The 21001-nt window shown below is 46.0% G+C and overlaps 1 protein-coding gene across 1 annotated transcript in view; it reads left to right on the top strand.

Annotated features, from left to right (window-relative positions):
• Positions 1 to 21001, top strand: part of LOC125232708 (baculoviral IAP repeat-containing protein 6) — a 97917-nt gene that overhangs the window by 65030 nt on the left and 11886 nt on the right. The window contains 7 exon segments of the mRNA XM_048138466.1: positions 30 to 867; positions 909 to 1249; positions 2313 to 2463; positions 14268 to 14410; positions 19816 to 19860; positions 19863 to 20066; positions 20717 to 20971. Coding sequence (XP_047994423.1) covers positions 30 to 867; positions 909 to 1249; positions 2313 to 2463; positions 14268 to 14410; positions 19816 to 19860; positions 19863 to 20066; positions 20717 to 20971 — 1977 coding nt within the window.

The following is a 21001-nucleotide window of genomic DNA, read 5'->3' as shown; positions in this document are numbered from 1 at the left end:
AAGGTCAGTTCCTTGACGTTGGGCTACAGGGCTGCGTGCGCCGTGTCGCCCGCCGCCACCACGCTGCTGCTCGGCTCCGCGCTGCCCGCCCGCGCCGTGCGCGCGCTCGCCGCCGCCGCCGCCACCAGGCTGGCCGGCATACAGCAGCCGCCCGAGCCCGACCAGACCCCGCAGAGAGAAGGTCAGTTCCTTGACGTTGGGCTACAGGGCTGCGTGCGCCGTGTCGCCCGCCGCCACCACGCTGCTGCTCGGCTCCGCGCTGCCCGCCCGCGCCGTGCGCGCGCTCGCCGCCGCCGCCGCCACCAGGCTGGCCGGCATACAGCAGCCGCCCGAGCCCGACCAGACCCCGCAGAGAGAAGGTCAGTTCCTTGACGTTGGGCTACAGGGCTGCGTGCGCCGTGTCGCCCGCCGCCACCACGCTGCTGCTCGGCTCCGCGCTGCCCGCCGCGCGCCGTGCGCGCGCTCGCCGCCGCCGCCGCCACCAGGCTGGCCGGCATACAGCAGCCGCCCGAGCCCGACCAGACCCCGCAGAGAGAAGGTCAGTTCCTTGACGTTGGGCTACAGGGCTGCGTGCGCCGTGTCGCCCGCCGCCACCACGCTGCTGCTCGGCTCCGCGCTGCCCGCCGCGCCGTGCGCGCGCTCGCCGCCGCCGCCGCCACCAGGCTGGCCGGCATACAGCAGCCGCCCGAGCCCGACCAGACCCCGCAGAGAGAAGGTCAGTTCCTTGACGTTGGGCTACAGGGCTGCGTGCGCCGTGTCGCCCGCCGCCACCACGCTGCTGCTCGGCTCCGCGCTGCCCGCCCGCGCCGTGCGCGCGCTCGCCGCCGCCGCCGCCACCAGGCTGGCCGGCATACAGCAGCCGCCCGAGCCCGACCAGACCCCGCAGAGAGAAGGTCAGTTCCTTGACGTTGGGCTACAGGGCTGCGTGCGCCGTGTCGCCCGCCGCCACCACGCTGCTGCTCGGCTCCGCGCTGCCCGCCCGCGCCGTGCGCGCGCTCGCCGCCGCCGCCGCCACCAGGCTGGCCGGCATACAGCAGCCGCCCGAGCCCGACCAGACCCCGCAGAGAGAAGGTCAGTTCCTTGACGTTGGGCTACAGGGCTGCGTGCGCCGTGTCGCCCGCCGCCACCACGCTGCTGCTCGGCTCCGCGCTGCCCGCGCGCGCCGTGCGCGCGCTCGCCGCCGCCGCCGCCACCAGGCTGGCCGGCATACAGCAGCCGCCCGAGCCCGACCAGACCCCGCAGAGAGAAGGTCAGTTTCTTGACGTTGGGCTACAGTGGTTACGGCGGCTGCGTGCGCCGTGTGCCGGCCGGCCGCCGCCGCCGACACCAGGCGGTTTAGCACAACTTGCGTTGTCACGCGCGAGTCCATACATCAAGCGCGACTTCAAGTATGGACTCGCAGGCGAAAGCGCAAGTTGTGCTAGACCATCAGACTGGCAAAAGGATACAACAGTTTATCTCGCTAGACCGAATCCCGCAGAGAGAAGGTCAGTCTCTTCGGCAGAATTAATCCTAGGAATTGACAGGACAAGTTGTTATGGCGCCATCTGAGCCGGCTAACACCCATTGGCAGCTAACGCTCGATGATTTATTGTTGTACAAAATTGAAGTCATTAATGCAAAGGCGATCTTAGGCATTAAGGGATCTTTTAACCCTTAAATGCATATTGTTGCCATTTGGCTACAATGCATGTATTTTTTAATAAACTAGCCAAAATATAAGCTGGACTTTTTTATTTATTTTTCTTAGATCTGTAGGATCATCATCCAGTTTTTTCACACTTTTCCGCCATTTTTTCTTAAATGGTTGGAAATAATGTTTTTATTTAAGAAAAAATGGCGGAAAAGTGTGAAAAAACTGGATGATGGTGATTTTTAGTACTTGATTCAGGCAGATTTTTTCAGAGTTAGTAACTATTTTATGTTTAATCATTTTATCATAGGGGTTTCTCAAATAGTGTACCTTTTTAATAGTAGTAAAAGTTTTCTTATAAATTTTACTAGTAATTATATATTTATATAAGTAAGATTTAGCCAATTTTACTTCTAACACTGATTTAGTATTAAAATCGATGTTAAATATTTTTTTATTATTTTTCCTAGAGTCCGAAAACCATTGTCTATCACATTATTAATTTCTAGTTAAAAGAAAAAAATCATGCATTTAAGGGTTAAATACCATTGGACCCGCACATACATTTAAAATGCCTTTTCAGGGTTACTTTGACTTTATAATATCAATCACATAGGCTCACCCTTACCTTTGTTGGCCCATTTAAAGAATGAACCTGACCGTTACCATATTGTTTCAGAGTTACCATCAATGAAGAGCATATGCCAGCTGGTAGAGTGGACGCAACTATTGTGCGCCGAACGACGCTTGAAAGACTGGCTCGGCGGTCCGGGGGCTGTGTTTTGGAAACCTCTACTTATGCTGCTGTGCTATCCTAGACCTCAAGAAGGGTAAGTAAATTGAGTAAACACTCATCCATACATAGTCTAATCATGCATGACTTACATACTTCTTTTGTTATGTTTTTGAGTGTGTAGCACAATTCTTACAGTAGCTTAAGAGCCCGTCACGATGGGTAAAAATTCAGTATCTGTCAAATTACCCCATTTACACACACTAACGCACGTCACACTCACCAACATACTTTTCGCACACTACCGCAATTTACTGGAAGAGGTCAGTGACCTAAGTGAGAGGAACTTAAGATAGGTCTATAGTTTCACTGAAGATCAGTTGTAACGTTAAAATCCCATCAAAACCAAAAAAGGGAAATATGAGCCAAGTTCAATATTATATATGCCTTGGTTGTTGGCGTCAACGACAAAAGCATTGAGATCTAAACGGGTGCCAAGTTCAATGGCAGTCCTTAAAATGTTTTATGACAATTGATGACATAAAATATCATTTCTTATAACTTTTATAATAGAATAGAATAGAATATAATTAATTTATTCGTTAACACACACACAAAATAAATGTTACAAATAATAAGACATAAACAAGAAGGAGATCCAACGAAATGGTCTAATCTTCCGATGAGACCATCCGGTGAAACAATCACGACAGGCACATAATATGTATGTCACAAATAATAAGAGCCAAATTTAAGGTGGCTCGCTTTCCATACAAAAAACATCTACCATTTGTTTAGTCACCGCACACTACAACTAAATAAAAATAAGCGCATACATCTACTATACATTATCCGTCGTCGCGGTAGTGAATGAAATACATTGTTTCATACCAGGGACCGGCCCGCTATCCCTTATACGGGGTTTTGTATGGGTATTTCGTTAGGCTTAACTTACCCTACCCTTTTGACGCGATACCCTTCCATTTTGCTTTTAAAGCCCTAACGAAAGCGCTTACCTAAAATAGCCCAATACCCTTTCAAAACCCTTATCATCGGCTCAGCCTAACGCCATAAGGGTGAGCCTTATATTGGGTTTTATTTGCTTTCCCTTATAGATCATATCGTGCGAGTTTAAATCCTGTACCTCGCTCATAAAGCACACATTACTCCGAACGAAATAACATACGATCGTTACCTATGGCGGCACTGTGTGTGATATTTGTGCGTTTCTGTTTAATGGAAACGGCTGTAGATAAAATAAGGTTCAATTTTCAATACCAAATACTTATAGTTATGATAGGCTCCTGCTTTGCTCGGGTGTAACACAGGCAAACGCTGCTTTTTAGGGTTCCGTAGTCAACTAGGAACCCTTATAGTTTCGCCATGTCTGTCTGTCCGTCCGTCCGTCAGCGGATAATCTCAGTAACCGTTAGCACTAGAAAGCTGAAATTTGGCCCAATATGTATATCAAATCAATCACGCCAACAAAGTTCAAAAATAAAAAATGGCAAAAATGTTTTATTAGGGTACCCCCCCATGTAAAGTGGGGGCTGATTTTTTTTTCATTCCAACCACAACGTGTGATATATTGTTGGATAGGTATTTAAAAATGAATAAGGGTTTACTAAGATTGTTTTTTGATAATATTGATATTTTCGGAAATAATCGCTCCTAAAGGAAAAAAAGTGCGTCCCCCCCCCCCCCCTCTAACTTTTGAACCATAAGTTTAAAAAATATGAAAAAAATCACAAAACTAGAACTTTATAACGACTTTCTAGGAAAATTGTTTTGAACTTGATAGGTTCTGACCGTAGCCCGACACGCTCTTGGCCGGTTTTTTTTATCGGACTTGTCTTGATGAGTACCCGAAGTCTAGCTGATGCTGAACCCTGGCTGCACCTAGGAGAACTCGGGTTTAGTGTAACACAGGCAAACGCTGTTTTCGTCATCGGACTTGTCTTGATGAGTACTCGAGTGAGCAGTACCCGAAGTGCAGTTGATGCTGAACCCTGGCTGCACCTAGGGGAACTCGGGTTTAGTGTTACACAGGCAAACGCTGTTTTCGTCATCGGACTTGTCTTGATGAGTACTCGAGTGAGCAGTACCCGAAGTCCAGCTGATGCTGAACCCTGGCTGCATCTAGGAGAACTCGGGTTTAGTGTAACACAGGCAAACGCTGTTTTCGTCATCGGACTTGTCTTGATGAGTACTCGAGCGAGCAGTACCCAAAGTCCAGCTGATGCTGAACTCTGGCTGCACCTATGGGAACTCGGGTTTAGTGTAACACAGGCAAACGCTGTTTTCGTCATCGGACTTGTCTTGATGAGTACTCGAGTAAGCAGTACCCGAAGTCCAGCTGATGCTGAACCCTGGCTGCATCTAGGAGAACTCGGGTTTAGTGTAACACAGGCAAACGCTGTTTTCGTCATCGGACTTGTCTTGATGAGTACTCGAGTGAGCAGTACCCAAAGTCCAGCTGATGCAGAACCCTGGCTGCACCTATGGGAACTCGGGTTTAGTGTAACACAGGCAAAAGCTGTTTTCGTCATCGGACTTGTCTTGATGAGTACTCGAGTGAGCAGTACCCGAAGTGCAGTTGATGCTGAACCCTGGCTGCACCTAGGGGAACTCGGGTTTAGTGTTACACAGGCAAACGCTGTTTTCGTCATCGGACTTGTCTTGATGAGTACTCGAGTGAGCAGTACCCGAAATCCAGCTGATGCTAAACCCTGGCTGCAGCTAGGGGAACTCGGGTTTAGTGTAACCCAGGCAAACGCTGTTTTCGTCATCGGACTTGTCTTGATGAGTACTCGAGCGAGCAGTACCCAAAGTCCAGCTGATGCTGAACTCTGGCTGCACCTATGGGAACTCGGGTTTAGTGTTACACAGGCAAACGCTGTTTTCGTCATCGGACTTGTCTTGATGAGTACTCGAGTGAGCAGTACCCGAAGTCCAGCTGATGCTGAACCCTGGCTGCATCTAGGAGAACTCGGGTTTAGTGTAACACAGGCAAACGCTGTTTTCGTCATCGGACTTGTCTTGATGAGTACTCGAGTGAGCAGTACCCGAAGTCCAGCTGATGCTGAACCCTGGCTGCACCTAGGGGAACTCGGGTTTAGTGTTACACAGGCAAACGCTGTTTTCGTCATCGGACTTGTCTTGTTGAGTACTCGAGTGAGCAGTACCCGAAATCCAGTGATGCTGAACCCTGGCTGCACCTAGGGGAACTCGGGTTTAGTGTAACCCAGGCAAAACGCTGTTTTCGTCATCGGACTTGTCTTGATGAGTACTCGAGCAAGCAGTACCCAAAGTCCAGCTGATGCTGAACTCTGGCTGCACCTAAGAGAACTCGGGTTTAGTGTAACACAGGCAAACGCTGTTTTCGTTATCGGACTTGTCTTGATGAGTACTCGAGTGAGCAGTACCCGAAATCCAGCTGATGCTGAACCCTGGCTGCACCTAGGGGAACTCGGGTTTAGTGTAACCCAGGCAAACGCTGTTTTCGTCATCGGACTTGTCTTGATGAGTACTCGAGCAAGCAGTACCCAAAGTCCAGCTGATGCTGAACTCTGGCTGCACCTAAGAGAACTCGGGTTTAGTGTAACACAGGCAAACGCTGTTTTCGTTATCGGACTTGTCTTGATGAGTACTCAAGTGAGCAGTACCCGAAGTCCAGCTGATGCTGAACCCTGGCTGCATCTAGAGGAACTCGGGTTTAGTGTAACACAGGCAAACGCTGTTTTCGTCATCGGACTTGTCTTGATGAGTACTCGAGTGAGCAGTACCCAAAGTCCAGCTAATGCTGAACTCTGGCTGCACCTAGTTGAACTCGGGTTTAGTGTAACACAACACAGGCAAACGCTGTTTTCGTCATCGGACTTGTCTTGAGTACTCGAGTGAGCAGTACCCAGTACCCAAAGTCCAGCTGATGCTGAACTCTGTTTGCACCTAGGGGAACTCGAGTTTAGTGTAACACAGGCAAACGCTGTTTTCGTCATCGGACTTGTCTTAATGAGTATTTGGGTGAGCTGTACCCAAGATAGAGCTGATGCTGAAACCTAGCTGTACCTAGGGGAACTCGGGTTTGGTGTAACATAGGCAAACGCTGTTTGCGTCATCGGACATGTCTTGACGAGGACTTGGGTGCGCAGTAGCGCAAGACAGCGCTGTAGCTGAGCCCTGGCGGTATCTAGGGCAACTCTGGTTTCGGTACATTATAATATAGAAATATTTCATGCAATCTCAAGTTAGGCATAAAAACATAATATTAATTGAACAAAAATCTTACCAGAAGTGAATATTAACATCAAGTAGTTAGAACACATTTATTAATTTGCCATACATGAAACACTTTATTTGTGTCTAAAAAAATACGTATGTATATCCATTTGAATATCAAAATTAAGTACAGTCGATTTCACTAATAGTAACACAGGGAATAAAGAGAATACTGGAGTTCCAAGCGTCCATAGACTACGGTAACTACTTACTATCAGACGCGCTGTATGCTTGATTTCCACCAGAAAAGTATTTCTGTTTCAAACGTTCACAACAATCAACAGAAATAGTTTGACAGATTCTATGGTACTACTCAACTCAACCAAGTACCAGTCATAAAGACGAGTCTCAGATATTTCACGATGACGAAAACAGCGTTTGCCTATGTTACACCAAACCCGCGTTCCCTTGGGAATAGCCAGGGTTCAGCATCAGCTCTACCTTGGTTACTGCTCACACAAGTACTCATCAAGACAAGTCCGATGACGAAAACAGCGCTTGCCTATGTTACTCCAAACCCGCGTTCCCCTGGGAAAAGCCAGGGTTCAGCATCAGCTCTCTACTTTGGTTACTGCTCACTCAAGTACTCATCAAGACAAGTCCGATGACGAAAACAGCGCTTGCCTATGTTACTCCAAACCCGCGTTCCCCTGGGAAAAGCCAGGGTTCAGCATCAGCTCTACCTTGGTTACTGCTCACTCAAGTACTCATCAAGACAAGTCCGATGACGAAAACAGCGTTTGCCTATGTTGCACGAAACCCGAGTTCCCTTAGGAATAGCCAGGGTTCAGCATCAGCTCTACCTTGGTTACTGCTCACTCAAGTACTCATCAATACAAATCCGATGACGAAAACAGCGTTTGCCTATGTTGCACGAAACCCGAGTTCCCCTAGGAATAGCCAGGGTTCAGCATCAGCTCTGCCCTGGTTACTCCTCACTCAAGTAATCACCAAAACAAGTCCGATGACGAAAACAGCGCTTGCCTATGTTACTCCAAACCCGCGTTCCCCTAGGAATAGCCAGGGTTCAGGATCAGCTCTACCTTGGCTACTGCTCACACAAGTACTCATCAATACAAGTCCGATGACGAAAACAGCGTTTGCCTATGTTGCACGAAACCCGAGTTCCCTTAGGAATAGCCAGGGTTCAGCATCAGCTCTACCTTGGTTACTGCTCACACAAGTACTCATCAATACAAATCCGATGACGAAAACAGCGTTTGCCTATGTTGCACGAAACCCGAGTTCCCCTAGGAATAGCCAGGGTTCAGCATCAGCTCTGCCCTGGTTACTCCTCACTCAAGTACTCACCAAAACAAGTCCGATGACGAAAACAGCGCTTGCCTATGTTACTCCAAACCCGCGTTCCCCTGGGAAAAGCCAGGGTTCAGCATCAGCTCTACCTTGGTTACTGCTCACTCAAGTACTCATCAATACAAGTCCGATGACGAAAACAGCGTTTGCCTATGTTGCACGAAACCCGAGTTCCCTTAGGAATAGCCAGGGTTCAGCATCAGCTCTACCTTGGTTACTGCTCACACAAGTACTCATCAAGACAAGTCCGATGACGAAAACAGCGCTTGCCTATGTTACTCCAAACCCGCGTTCCCCTGGGAAAAGCCAGGGTTCATCATCAGCTCTACCTTGGTTACTGCTCACTCAAGTACTCATCAATACAAGTCCGATGACGAAAACAGCGTTTGCCTATGTTGCACGAAACCCGAGTTCCCCTAGAAATAGCCAGGGTTCAGCATCAGCTCTACCTTGGTTACTGCTCACTCAAGTACTCATCAAAACAAGTCCGATGACGAAAACAGCGCTTGCCTATGTTAAACCAAACCCGCGTTCCCCTGGGAAAAGCCAGGGTTCAGCATCAGCTCTATCATAGGAACTGCTCACCCAATTAACTCATCAAGGCGAGTTGGATGACGAAAACGGCTTATTTTTATGTTGGCAATTAACGTTTTCAATGTGTAATGATAATGGTTAATTGTATTGATTTTCGGCCAACACTGTATGCATGTAAATATACATGTATATTTACATGCATACATACATATTTACATATTTATATATTTATATTCATACATACATACCTACATACATTCATACATACCTACATACATTCATACGTACGAACATACATACTGATCTATGGGCGACGATGATCATTTACCATCAGGCGATCCTCAGTCCCTTGTCTCCCAGTTCATTAAAAATAATTTCTAGCCGTGTTCTACTTCTATCCAACGAAAACATGTTTCGTTGCAAAATTAAAAATGGGGCGCATAGTGCGGAGTGGCAACAGCGCATTTTCCTTCCGCCTCTTACACTAGCTTAGATTCATAATCCTGTCTCTTTCACGCAAGGCTCGACTACGCTTCAACAAAAGGGAAAGCCTTATAAATAGCGCTTAAAATAAGGGTAACCCTTATTAAAGGCTTGCAAGCCGTATCGGATAGCGGTAAGCCAATGCACAGGGCTAGCTTTATTGTTTTGCTAAGTTTTTTGTAAGGGCTAGTCAAATGAATGGGCTTGCAGTTCGAAAGGGAGAGTCTCTCGATTGGGTCGTCCTTACGTTAGGGATTCCCAATGAAAGGCTTGTAGCGCGGAAGGGGTTGTCCGGTCCCTGTTTCATACAGAAATCATGGACAAATCCTTGTGAATTTTTTATTAATTTTACGTAAATGTGCGTGCCAAATTTTGTGTACAGACACAGAGCCGTCATATTTCGCGCATTTTTAGTTGACATTGTCATCAGTGACATTTGGCTCTTGACAAGTAATTATTTAAAGATATTGGTTTAGTTAACTCAAGCAGACTAACTCAAGAAGAAATAATGACGCATTTTGTCAACAAAGATACATATCGTGTATTTCGACACTGCTAATGTAAATCGAAATGGCGTCTCGGTCAAACGACCGACTATGATGCAGAAGATCGTGGGTTCGAGTCCGAAGTTTTTTTTAATCATTTGAACTTTTATGGATTTATTAAGTATTTTTTATTTTTTTAATGGAATATTTGACTATTACGATATTGCTTTCCTATTTTTTATTTTCATACAAAAATACAATACAATCCTTTATTATGCCTTTGTTGATAAAATAAAATATTACACGTCTGGTATAATACATTATACATAGGTCATAGTGTGGGAATAGTATTAGTAAAGTATTGCATTTACTGAGCTGGTTGACCTATGTTATTGTTGTGTGAATGTTTTTCTTCAACAACTAAATGGTTATATACAAGAATATGGGTAGCTTTTGCACATTGTAATTTTTCCTCAGTCACCCGTTGACCACGAACGCTGTAAAGTGTTTGAAACATCGGGATGAATTTTAAACTCATTATACGCGATTTAATCCGTTTTCATAGTTTTTATTTCATGAGTAACTATCGCGGTAACTGAAGACAATATTAACTAAATGGTTACAAATAATAATTATCATCAATATAATCTGGTCCAGGCAGGCAATTATGGTCGCGCGATAAATGATAAAACATCTGGCCGTCCCTATAATCGCACTTACTAATAGTGCGACAGGGACGGCCTGATATTTTATCGTCTATCGCGCGACCATGCTACCCGTGCTGTACTAGCTTTTGCCCGCGGCTTCGCTTGCGTTAGAAAGAGACAAAAGTAGCATATGCCACTCTCCATCCCTTCAACTATCTCCACTTAAAAAACATGTCAATCCGTCGCTCCGTTTGGCCGTGAAAGACGGACAAACAAACAAACACACATTATCTTTGGTGAAACAACGAATTCTTCCACTCCATCGTAAGCCACGTCTTTGCCTTTGGCTAGTCTGTGGTCAAGAGTAAACCCATTTATAATTAAAAAAAAAAAAAAAAAAAACTTCAGATTATAGAGTAACCAGCTTTTCCCATTTATAATAAACTAGCTTTTGACCGCGGCTTCGCTCGCGTAAGAAAGAGACAAAAAGTAGCCTATGTCACTCTCCATCCCTTCAACTAAATCCCCTTAAATAATCACGTCAATTCGTCGCTCCGGTTTTGCCGTGAAAGACGGACAAACAAACAGACACACACCCTTTCCCATTTGTAATATTAGTATGGATTTGACATTATTATTTATATTTAAATAATTATATATGTATAGCCCAATTTCGTCGGGAACAGCGTGTTATGTAATGGCGTCGTTGGTGTACAGTCGTCTGTCACGCCGTAAAGGTGCGTTCGATTCCCAGGATTCTATAAACTTTTTGTATTTTTTTGGATATAAATTTCGTATTTTTTATTGACCGAGCAAGAATGGAGAGCCGAAGGTATCAATTTTATCTTAGAGAACCTATTGATATTTTTATTGTCATTTTGATTTTCTATTTATTAAGTTGAGATATAAAACACAACTTTTAATACCCTCGCTAAATATAATATTTTATCGAAATTACTCCTTAGATAAAAAAAGTCCACTTGAGTTTTTAAAGCATTACGTTACTCAGTTAACTATTGTATTTTCATTTACTAATTTAAGATTTCAAAAGCGATTTGAATACCCTTGCTCCATCGAAAATAAACAATTAGAAAAAAAAAATCATTCGAATCGTAGTTTAGAAACTAAAATTTATCTATACTTTTTTGGAATTTTTTAAAATATCAGATTAGGATAATTATGTTAGAAATTCTGAGTTCGACGAACCCAAAAATTATTACCATGTAAGAGAATAGGTTTTTAATCTTTTTTGTGGAAAACGCTCAGTAACTACTGTACGAGTAGTAACTGTTTTATTATTATACATATACATTTATGTATAATAATAAAACAAAAAATAGTGTCTCATAGTGTTGTGTTCCTGCCGGTGAGTAAGGCTGCCAGAGCTCAACGAGGGTGTGGGGTGCTGACGACGGGAGGACTTACGGAACTAATTTGTTCCGTCTATTGTCCTTTGAGTCGTCGGCAACCCAAACCCTCCTTTGAACTTGTACACTCCTTTTTGCTGTGCACACGCAGGAAAGGGGAGTGTACAAGTTTCTAATGGGGCGGCAACGCGCATGCGACACTCTTTGAGTTGCAGGCGTCCATAGGTTACGGTGACCGCTTTCCATCAGGCGGACCGTATGCTTGTTTGCCACCGACGTAGTATAAAAAAAAAAAAGAGAAAAAGTCCTGGATTCGAACCCAGTACTTCCATGCAAATCATGCGATGGCACGTATTTACCGCAAGGCTATTTAAACAAGCTGTCGCCGCGTGAAATTATCGACTAGAAGGGATACAAAAACATTGTTTGTATGTGTGAGTGGTACTTAAAAATACTGTAAAATAGTAAATTTATTTACATTGATGGGATTAACGTTACAATGAGAAGTTGAATGTTTGTTGTAATACGTCAATTTTAATATTAAATGTTCGCGAAGCATAATTGAAAGTATATAAATGCCTGTACGACTCCACAAAAAAAATAAGACTGGTAATTTGCAGATTAACGCCATCTAACGCAGCCTGAGCTTCGGGTAACCTAAGCGAGCCACCTTAAGACGTTTATGTGAAATAGTTTTTGTTGTGAGGACGCCCATAGAGGCTCCAAATAGTTCGTGTAATATTACACACGATGTTGTCTGCCAGTTCGGTTACTTGAACTTGGCTTGACACGCTGCCGCGTGTTTAGATTGCGGACAGTGTCAATTTAGTGTTACCATCTCACACGAATTGACTCCGATTATTTTTCAAAATAAATTTGTGCAAACACCATATAATCAAAACAACTCTGGTGTAAAAAACAGTGCTTCGTTTAATATTCTAATTATAAATGGTTAAACCCTTTTTCGAATAAATTAAAATAATTCACTGTTCCTGATCGGTTTAGCCATTATAACATCCGTTATAAATGCACTGAGACAAAGGTTAAGGTTATGTATGAACAGAGGTTGACAGTCAGTTTACATGTAAAATTGTTGCCATATATAGAATTCTTCATTAAAATAATAATTTTCAAAATTTAGTTAAAGTTGTCTGAATCTAAGGTTACGTGCCCCGTGTGCAAACACCATTTAAAAATTATATTGAACGTAAGAAGGTAAGTCATACAGAACAATTTTGTGATAAGATAATATATTATTACAATTAATAATTTCGCCATTTACGTAAATAATCGTTTATAAATATAATTATAATGATTAGTTCTGTTAGTTTTTTCATACGCCACACTGAATGTCTCTTCGCGATAGAGAATGTTACACACACTGACACACTAAATAATGTGACCAGTATAATGAAAATAAAGTCCAACGAGTTAAAATTAATTTTAAAACTCTTTCATTTTAATAAAGTTTAGAAGACAAAAAATACCTATATTTCTTATCATTGTATTAAAGTTACATATATTTTTTTATTTCTCAACAATAATAAGTAGTAAACAACACAAAAAAAAAAACGATTTTAAACTGAGACTCTTTTAGACGTGACGATATTTATTTACCTTATTACTTTTGAATACATTCATAGCACTGGCAATCTTTTTGTATCCGTATATGATTTCCAGTGTCAAAAACAAATGTCATTGGAGCAAATTTGGCGACACGTCCGCTCCGAACGAACCCGATCGGGCGTCTGACTAAATAGAATCTGTTCGCAGTTTTGACGTTTGTATGGAAAATTTACGAAAGTTTATATTCAACATTGATTTTATTCGTTCTCTTTGTAAGGAAAAATATGAAAAGGTAATAATTCTGTAGTCCAGTTATCTAGCTTATAAAATAACATTATTTTAAAACTAAAACACGGTCGTACATATTCAAATTTATGAAGATGCCGACAGGGGCCGACCGCATTTTAGTTACAACTTTAAGTAAGTATGTATCTAAAATTGGAAGTGTTTCCTGATTTGTATTACACACAATTTTGCATACACATACTTAAAGTTTATAATTATCAAGAAAGCCTTTTGCTTGCCTAAAAGGTTTTCGAAGTAATTGCCATTTGATTTGAAGTATTTTTAGACAAATATTGATGTCGTTTAACTTCCATTTACTGTATTTTAGTAGCATGATAACACACATGTAAACTACTGAATTTTTAGTTTAGGATATAAGTAATGCAACAGCATCAATTTTAGCAGCCTTAAGTATACAAAATTGAGCTCAGCTCACTCAGACGTGAGCACTATTTGCGGGTTTTCTTAAACTAGCGTCAGGAAAAAAATCATAATTAATTCAGGGAGTAACTTTTCCTTGATGTTAACTACTGATTTTGTGGATAAGAATACGCGCTGTTTAAAACCTTAATGCACGGCCAAGCGGTGTCCGACCCTTTAAAACGGTACAATACTGTTGACTTACCCAGACAACCAAACATTGTAAATAATTCGTTTAGTAGTAGTTTTAGTTTTAAAAAAAGCATGCAATATCTTTGTCTTTTTGTGTATATTATGTTGTTTTCCATAATTTTGTTCATGTTACCTGTCGTGATTGTTTTTCACCGGATGGTTTAACCGGAAGATCAGCGCTAGATAGATAGCTTCCAGTCGCCAGCAATATGCTGAGGTTAAACCATTTCGTGGCACCTTCTCGTTTTTATGTGTTCCTATTTGTAATATTTTTCTCTTTTGTATGTTTACGAATAAAATTAATTATCTTCTATTCTATTTTTGATACAGAACATGGCAAGAAGGTGCCGAATACGCAGCACTGGAGGAGAATACGATCCGATTGTTCGCTGAATTGACTGTGTGTCATGCGGCGAACCAAAAACTGTTCGCAGCGACTCTCCATTCCATCCTGGAGGCATTGCACTGTACAGGTGAGTTTTTAGAACTTTAGATTGTCTTTGCGAATGCAGTTGGTTCATTTTGGATTAAAATACGCATCGATAACATGATATAATTATCTATAGTTGCTGTTGCAAGATAATTGGCGGCTTTTTTGAATGAGTGTTAATAACTCGTCGGATACTGTTTTATTGCTTAGCGTTTTCTTGTTATTGAGACAGTTGCGAAACTGATGGGAAACGCGAAAACACAGTTTTAAATGCCCATCGGTTGCGAATATAATACATAGCATAGAAGAATAAGTGAATCAGTTGAACCGATTTGACAGATGTATCAGTCGAAATAGCCTTCGATCCGCGAATATCTCGGTGCCAGAAACGCATAAAGAGATTTTCGTGATGACGTTTAGCTTTAGTCAGCGAATAGTTAGAGAAATGACATTATTATACATCGCAGATCAAAACCAAAAAAAAAAAAGATGTAGGCGAGGCTGACTTGAACAAGATACAAAAACCTTAGATACACTATTGTTATTAACAGACACGTTATTTTATCAGGTTATAAACCCAATTTCAGACACAAAGTGTGGAAATTAACTGTAAAATAAAAGTAGTGTAACTATCTGTACTGTAGCAGGGTAACGTAATTGATACTGCTTTTGTCAACCCTTCGTAAAAATTATCTAAATCAATATTAGTTTTGATATGACTATTTAAAGTCCAACGTCTTACGTCCATATCGAACACAGAAAATGGTCATCACTCACGTGCCCAAGGGCTATTTGTTACAATACTGGTATTTTCGATCAGACTATTTCGCGTCAAGCGAGCGCGGTTGCAAGCGAGACTCCTGAACTCTGAACTCTTTTTAATGAGGGCATTTGAGGATACCGATCGCTCGGTAAGACTAGCCTAGAAGATGAAAAGTACGAGCGCTGTCGATTGCTACTACACTGGACGGAGGTATCAGTCGATTTCTTTAAGTCAGTCATTGACTCTTAGGGTAATCCATTACCTAATCCAAAACCCGATGCGACGGATTTCTACTTCGTGCAATGAAGGTCGACAGAGTAGACTGAGAGGTGGAGACGTCAGTGTCGCATCGCTGGTGGTTGCTGAACACGTCGTGGTAGCAGGTCAAGGGGTGAATTTAACACCGCCACACATGCGCGCTTTAAGAGCGTAGGCGGAGCGCAATAATGGCGGTGCACCGCACTAACGCTGGCGTTGCGCCCAGTGGGCGCCAGCGGGAACGAACGAGCGCTGATAGCGAGCGCAACGCGCGCGGGACGCGAGCGGAATGCACGCGCATTCAGCGCGCTGATAGCGAAGCGGAATGCGCTTTATGTGTGGCGGAGGCTTAATACGTACCGTTGTACGGCGTAATGCAGGGCTCTCGCAGACGAAGAGGTACGATGACGGGCGAAGCAGAAGAAGGCCAGGTCACCGAAGGTCACTTACTTGGCTCCCAGGGGGTGCATACTGACCTCGTACGACAGTCTGTTGGAGTCAGCAGTTACTGTCGTAGTTACTCGTAACAGAAGAGATGTAGTCCTGCCATCGTACAGCATAACATAACATACAACTGAACTGTGCATAGCATATAGTGCTATGCGAACCTTAAGCCGGCTGCATGTCACTTCAGTCGCCAGCGCCACCGCCTGTTGAAGATTATTCTCCATCGGAAGAGCTTTACTTCGTACAATGTTCCGATTATTGAAGGTCTTATCGGGCTGCAGGTGCAAGCAAAACAGGGGCGATTGGCCTACAGCTATCGGCAGCTGTACGAGGTAATGCTGGAAACTGCAGCGGTGCAACCTTCCTCTGTAGACCACGAAAGTTGTGAAATTTATGAAATCAGGTTCTACGATCGAATCAAGCACTATATTAATTGAGTATAGTCGAGCCAGATGATAACTACTGAAGTACTCCTGAGTTCCTGGCCCCTTTCGCTTTGAGCTGGAATCTGAAGTTCACTAAGGCGAAGCAGGTTTATTTTTCCCAATTTGTTTATTAGAGGCTCGGCGAATAAGTTTATCTCTCGAATGGACAGGGGGCGCCACAAGCCTCCGGGAAATCGTCGTGTACTTGGAACCCCCACGGCCAGATTGCCGATCGGTTTTGGTGTCCGCCCGGTAAACAGACGCACGCTCAGGATGCAGGACGCTGGCTCGAATTCAGATCTGGACATTCTGAAAGGGATTTTTTTTTTTAATTCCGCAAACCTTTACGATGTCTTTGACCTACACAATGAGCGATGTACAGGAATCACAGGGTCTTCTCGCGAGGCGCCTCTCCGATTAGATAGCTCGCGAACATCGTCAGGACACCCTCGCAGCAGTGCGGCTCCTCGTCCGGTTATTGACGTCTTACCTCGTTCAACTATGGGTCTCCAAACCACGTTAGGACGTAGCATCTTAAGAATTTATCTGTTCTCACTTCGGCGACGGAGGAGTCCTTGGTCAAAATAGAGTGTAAATACAGTCGTACTTCACGGGAACTGGAAAGAGAAGAGTGGATACCATAGTGTACGGGATGTCAGCTGATAGCGGCGCCCGGCGTCACATTGGAGGGTAGTATCAGCCTGGTCAGCAACAGAGTCTGCAACGATACCGTAGCAGACGGAGCCTGGATAGTGGCACCATTGTAGGGGAAGACAGTGTTCGCGGTGAGCGTGACATCTTAGGCGCGACGGGCGTTATCAGCGTGGCGGCTAGCAGCACCAAGGGCCCACATCAGCAATCTTACCAGCTTGTCACTGCAGCAGACGCTGTTATGTTCGGCGGTGAGATTGAGACGGCCGTCGTCAGCTCGAAAGGCGTCTCGATGCCCTGTCGCGTCGCGCAGTATCGTGCTCGGTGGCCCTCTCGAGGTCGCCGCCGTCAACGCGGGAGGCACCGGCGCCAGCGTGGCAGTCAGCTACATCGGTGAACAGCATCAACAGAGTTCGCGGCGTCGTCACGGCAAACGCGGCAGGAAAATTAGCGACGCCTTCGCGGCAGCCGCAGTATTGCGCTCGGTGGCGCGATGAAGGTCGCCGCGTCTGCAATCTTACCTCGTGCGATCGAGGCGACATCAAGGCGCCAGCATGAGCGTGTCGGCCGACGACACCGGTGGAAAACTTCAAGTAGCTTGCGGCGTTGTCACGGCAGACGCAGCAGAAGGATTGCGACGCCTGTGCAGCGGTTAACAGTATTACGCTCCGCATCACCACTGAGGCGCCAGCATAAGCGTGGCGGCCAGCAATACTGGTGGACAGCTTCGGCAGGGTCGCGTCTCGCGTCGTTGTCACGGCATATGAACGCTCTACATCACCATCGAGGCGCCAGCATAAGCGTGGCGGCCAGCGATACTGGTGGACAGCTTCAGCAGGATCGCGGCGTTGTCACGGCAGATGAGCTCGCTGCATCACCATCGAGGCGCCAGCATAAGCGTGGCGGCCAGCGATACTGGTGGACAGCTACAGCAGGTGGACAGTCAGCAGGATCGCGGCGTTGTCACGGCAGACGAACGCTCTGCATCACCATCGAGGCGCCAGCATAAGCGTGGCGGCCAGCGATATTGGTGGACAGCTTCAGCAGGCTCGCGGCGTTGTCAAGGCAGACGCACGCTCTGCATCACCATCGAGGCGCCAGCATAAGCGTGGCGGCCAGCGATACTGGTGGACAGCTTCAGCAGGATCGCGGCGTTGTCACGGCAGACAAACGCTCTGCATCGTCACCATCGAGGCGCCAGCATAAGCGTGGCGGCCAGCGATACTGGTGGACAGCTTCAGCAGGATCGCGGCGTTGTCACGGCAGACGAACGCTCTGCATCACCATCGAGGCGCCAGCATAAGCGTGGCGGCCAGCGATACTGGTGGACAGCTTCAGCAGGATCGCGGCGTTGTCACGGCAGACGCACACTCTGCATCACCATCGAGGCGCCAGCATAAGCGTGGCGGCCAGCGATACTGGTGGACAGCTTCAGCAGGATCGCGGCGTTGTCACGGCAGACGCACGCTCTGCATCACCATCGAGGCGCCAGCATAAGCGTGGCGGCCAGCGATACTGGTGGACAGCTTCAGCAGGCTCGCGGCGTTGTGGCGGGGGCAGAAGGTGGCCACGCTGGTAGCCTGCGTATTGACGACTGATCACTAACGGCACGGCGCTCGCGTCGGGGCAGCAGCAGACATACTTACAGCGTCGCACGCGACGCCTATGCGGCGGCCACAACGTTGTTCGGCGGCACCGCAGAGATGGCCATCGTTAACGAGGAGGCAACTTCTACGCAACCTCGGCGGCGCCGACGCGGCGGACAACACTGCCGCGGTCAGCGGCGCTATCGCAGCGCTACAGTAAGTTTCGGCGCCGACACGTGGCTTGGGGCCTCCGCACCGAATCGGAAACCGAACATATTCTTTCTAAAATAATATGAATCTGCTCACCCATTCGTCGGAGAAATTCAAACCTCCTTGAAGCGCGGTATTCCTCCACCGCGCCCGCCGCCGCCGCCGCCGCCGCCGCAGCCCGCAGGTCGCGCAGCCCGCGGTCGCGAAGCACGTGGTCCCCGGAGCACGTGGTCCCCGGCGGAGCAACTTACCTACGTTACCGCTTATATTCTCGCGCGAAACTTTTAATACGCGGATAACACTTCCTACTTTAGTCTCGGAAATGCGAATAGTTTAAAAAGAAAACTGATTAACGGTAACGATTTTTGCAGCATGGAACTTTCTTACAAAAAAAGTGGGTAGAATCATAAAGCACCGCTCGTTCATTTCTATAGTGAGAACCCCGAAAGACGAATAATGATCGCTAGCGAGGCATAATATATCTCATTATTCAAGACGAACGAGCGCAAATTAAAAGGGAAGAAAGAATTGACGGATGAAATTGAAAAATTTCATAATTCCGAAACGTTATAAGCCACTTTTTAAATAAAAACACGAATAACTCTGGTTTGACCAGAAATAACAAGGAAATAGAAACTAAAAGATTAATTTCGAGACACCATGCTGTAAAAATGTTCGAACGGAATACGCGACAACCGGTCACTTCGGCGTTCGACGAAACAATGTGGGTGGCTGGTGGCGAGTCGGGGCGCGGGGGGGCCTTGTGTTGCAGGTGGGGAAAAACGGGACTACCAACATCGCGGCGGTGAGACGCCGGAGCGACTTACAACGAACGATGGCGCCATCTATCGGTCCGATGCGACGTCTACGACGTACTCTATAAAGACCTCGGATATACAAACGGCACAAATAATACGAAGTCCGTTTTTTATATAAATCCCAAATGATAGTCTGTCTGAATCGGTCAGTTAGTAAAAATCAGAAAAATTATATTTATTTTTTCTGTCGAGTAATAACAATAAATACCTCTACAGTATAATTCTCTTAGTGTAACATGTTTTAGATAAGACAGTTGAGAGCCAAAATATAGGTTTATTTGTGGATGCAGGTCCAGAAGGCATCAGCGGTTTCACGCGCGCGCTCATCCTTCGTCTCTGCTATCATCGTCGCGCGCGACGGTGGCGCTGCGCTGGGCGGGCTCGGGGTCGGGCGCGGGCGCGGGGGGTGGAGCCGGCGCGGGGGGTGGAGCCCCGTGCGCGCCGCCCGCGCCGCGCCACCCCGCCGCGCACTGCCACGCGCTGCTGGCGCTGCCGCTGCACACCACCGTGCGCACGCTGCTCGTCGACCACAGACCCCCGCGTGAGTGCACACTACATAATCACAGTTTAAGGGCCGGTTGCATCAAACCGACTGTCACCGTTAAAGCGTTCGTTAAATGTTTACTGTATGGGAAGTTCCATAGACGTCTGCAGCGTGACGATGATGTGTCTGTCAAATGTGGTTGATGCAACTGGCCCTAATAAAGAGAACTGTCCTACGGTATGCCCACTCTCACTCCCCGCTGAAAGTGCAGTCCACCCGCTCTCGGCTACCTCACAATTACATACTCATACAAGCATGGTAGACGTTTACCTACACGAGCTTAGAGTGTGTGCGTAGAAACGCGCCTCTTTCATATATTTATTTTCATCGCCATTGTCAGAGATGTGATATACACGCGTTGATCAACCTTCTGCTACTGTCATCCTCGTGTGCTGCAGTGGCGTTGTGCTTTGCTTGGCGTAATCGGACTATTCCCGCGTGCTCACCCCATCGCACATTCCCACAGACGCTACTGACGTTCTCGCGGTATCCTACTGCGCGCTCGGTGCTTTTCTTCCACTGAGAACCTCTGAGTGCAATTTACTCAAATTCACACGCGCAGATTCTGCAATTTCTGCTAATTAATTATCAGATATTAAAACATTTTTGGTTAAATAAAATAAAATATAATCCAATATTTTGTACAGTACCTCTCATGGACGACACTGCCAAAGTGTGCGTCAGCAACCCTTCGTCCTCCGGTTCCGGCTCCGTTCTCCGAAGCGCCTCTGACACGGCCATTATGACCGTAGCTGATGCTTGGGAGTTGAGTCTCGCCGCCGCCAGCGCCTCCAAGGACAAACGCGTCAAGGACGTCAAGAATACCTCGCTCAAACAGCAGAACAGCAAGAAGCGGCAGAGCAACAAGACTGTCGACGCCACTATGCTGTCTGTGACTGACGGTGAGTGTAATTGTGAGACACGGACATGAC

This window comes from Leguminivora glycinivorella, chromosome 13 (genome assembly GCF_023078275.1).
Source record: "Leguminivora glycinivorella isolate SPB_JAAS2020 chromosome 13, LegGlyc_1.1, whole genome shotgun sequence".
In the NCBI taxonomy this organism is placed as follows: domain Eukaryota; kingdom Metazoa; phylum Arthropoda; class Insecta; order Lepidoptera; family Tortricidae; genus Leguminivora; species Leguminivora glycinivorella.
This window is presented reverse-complemented; position numbering and strand designations above follow the sequence as displayed.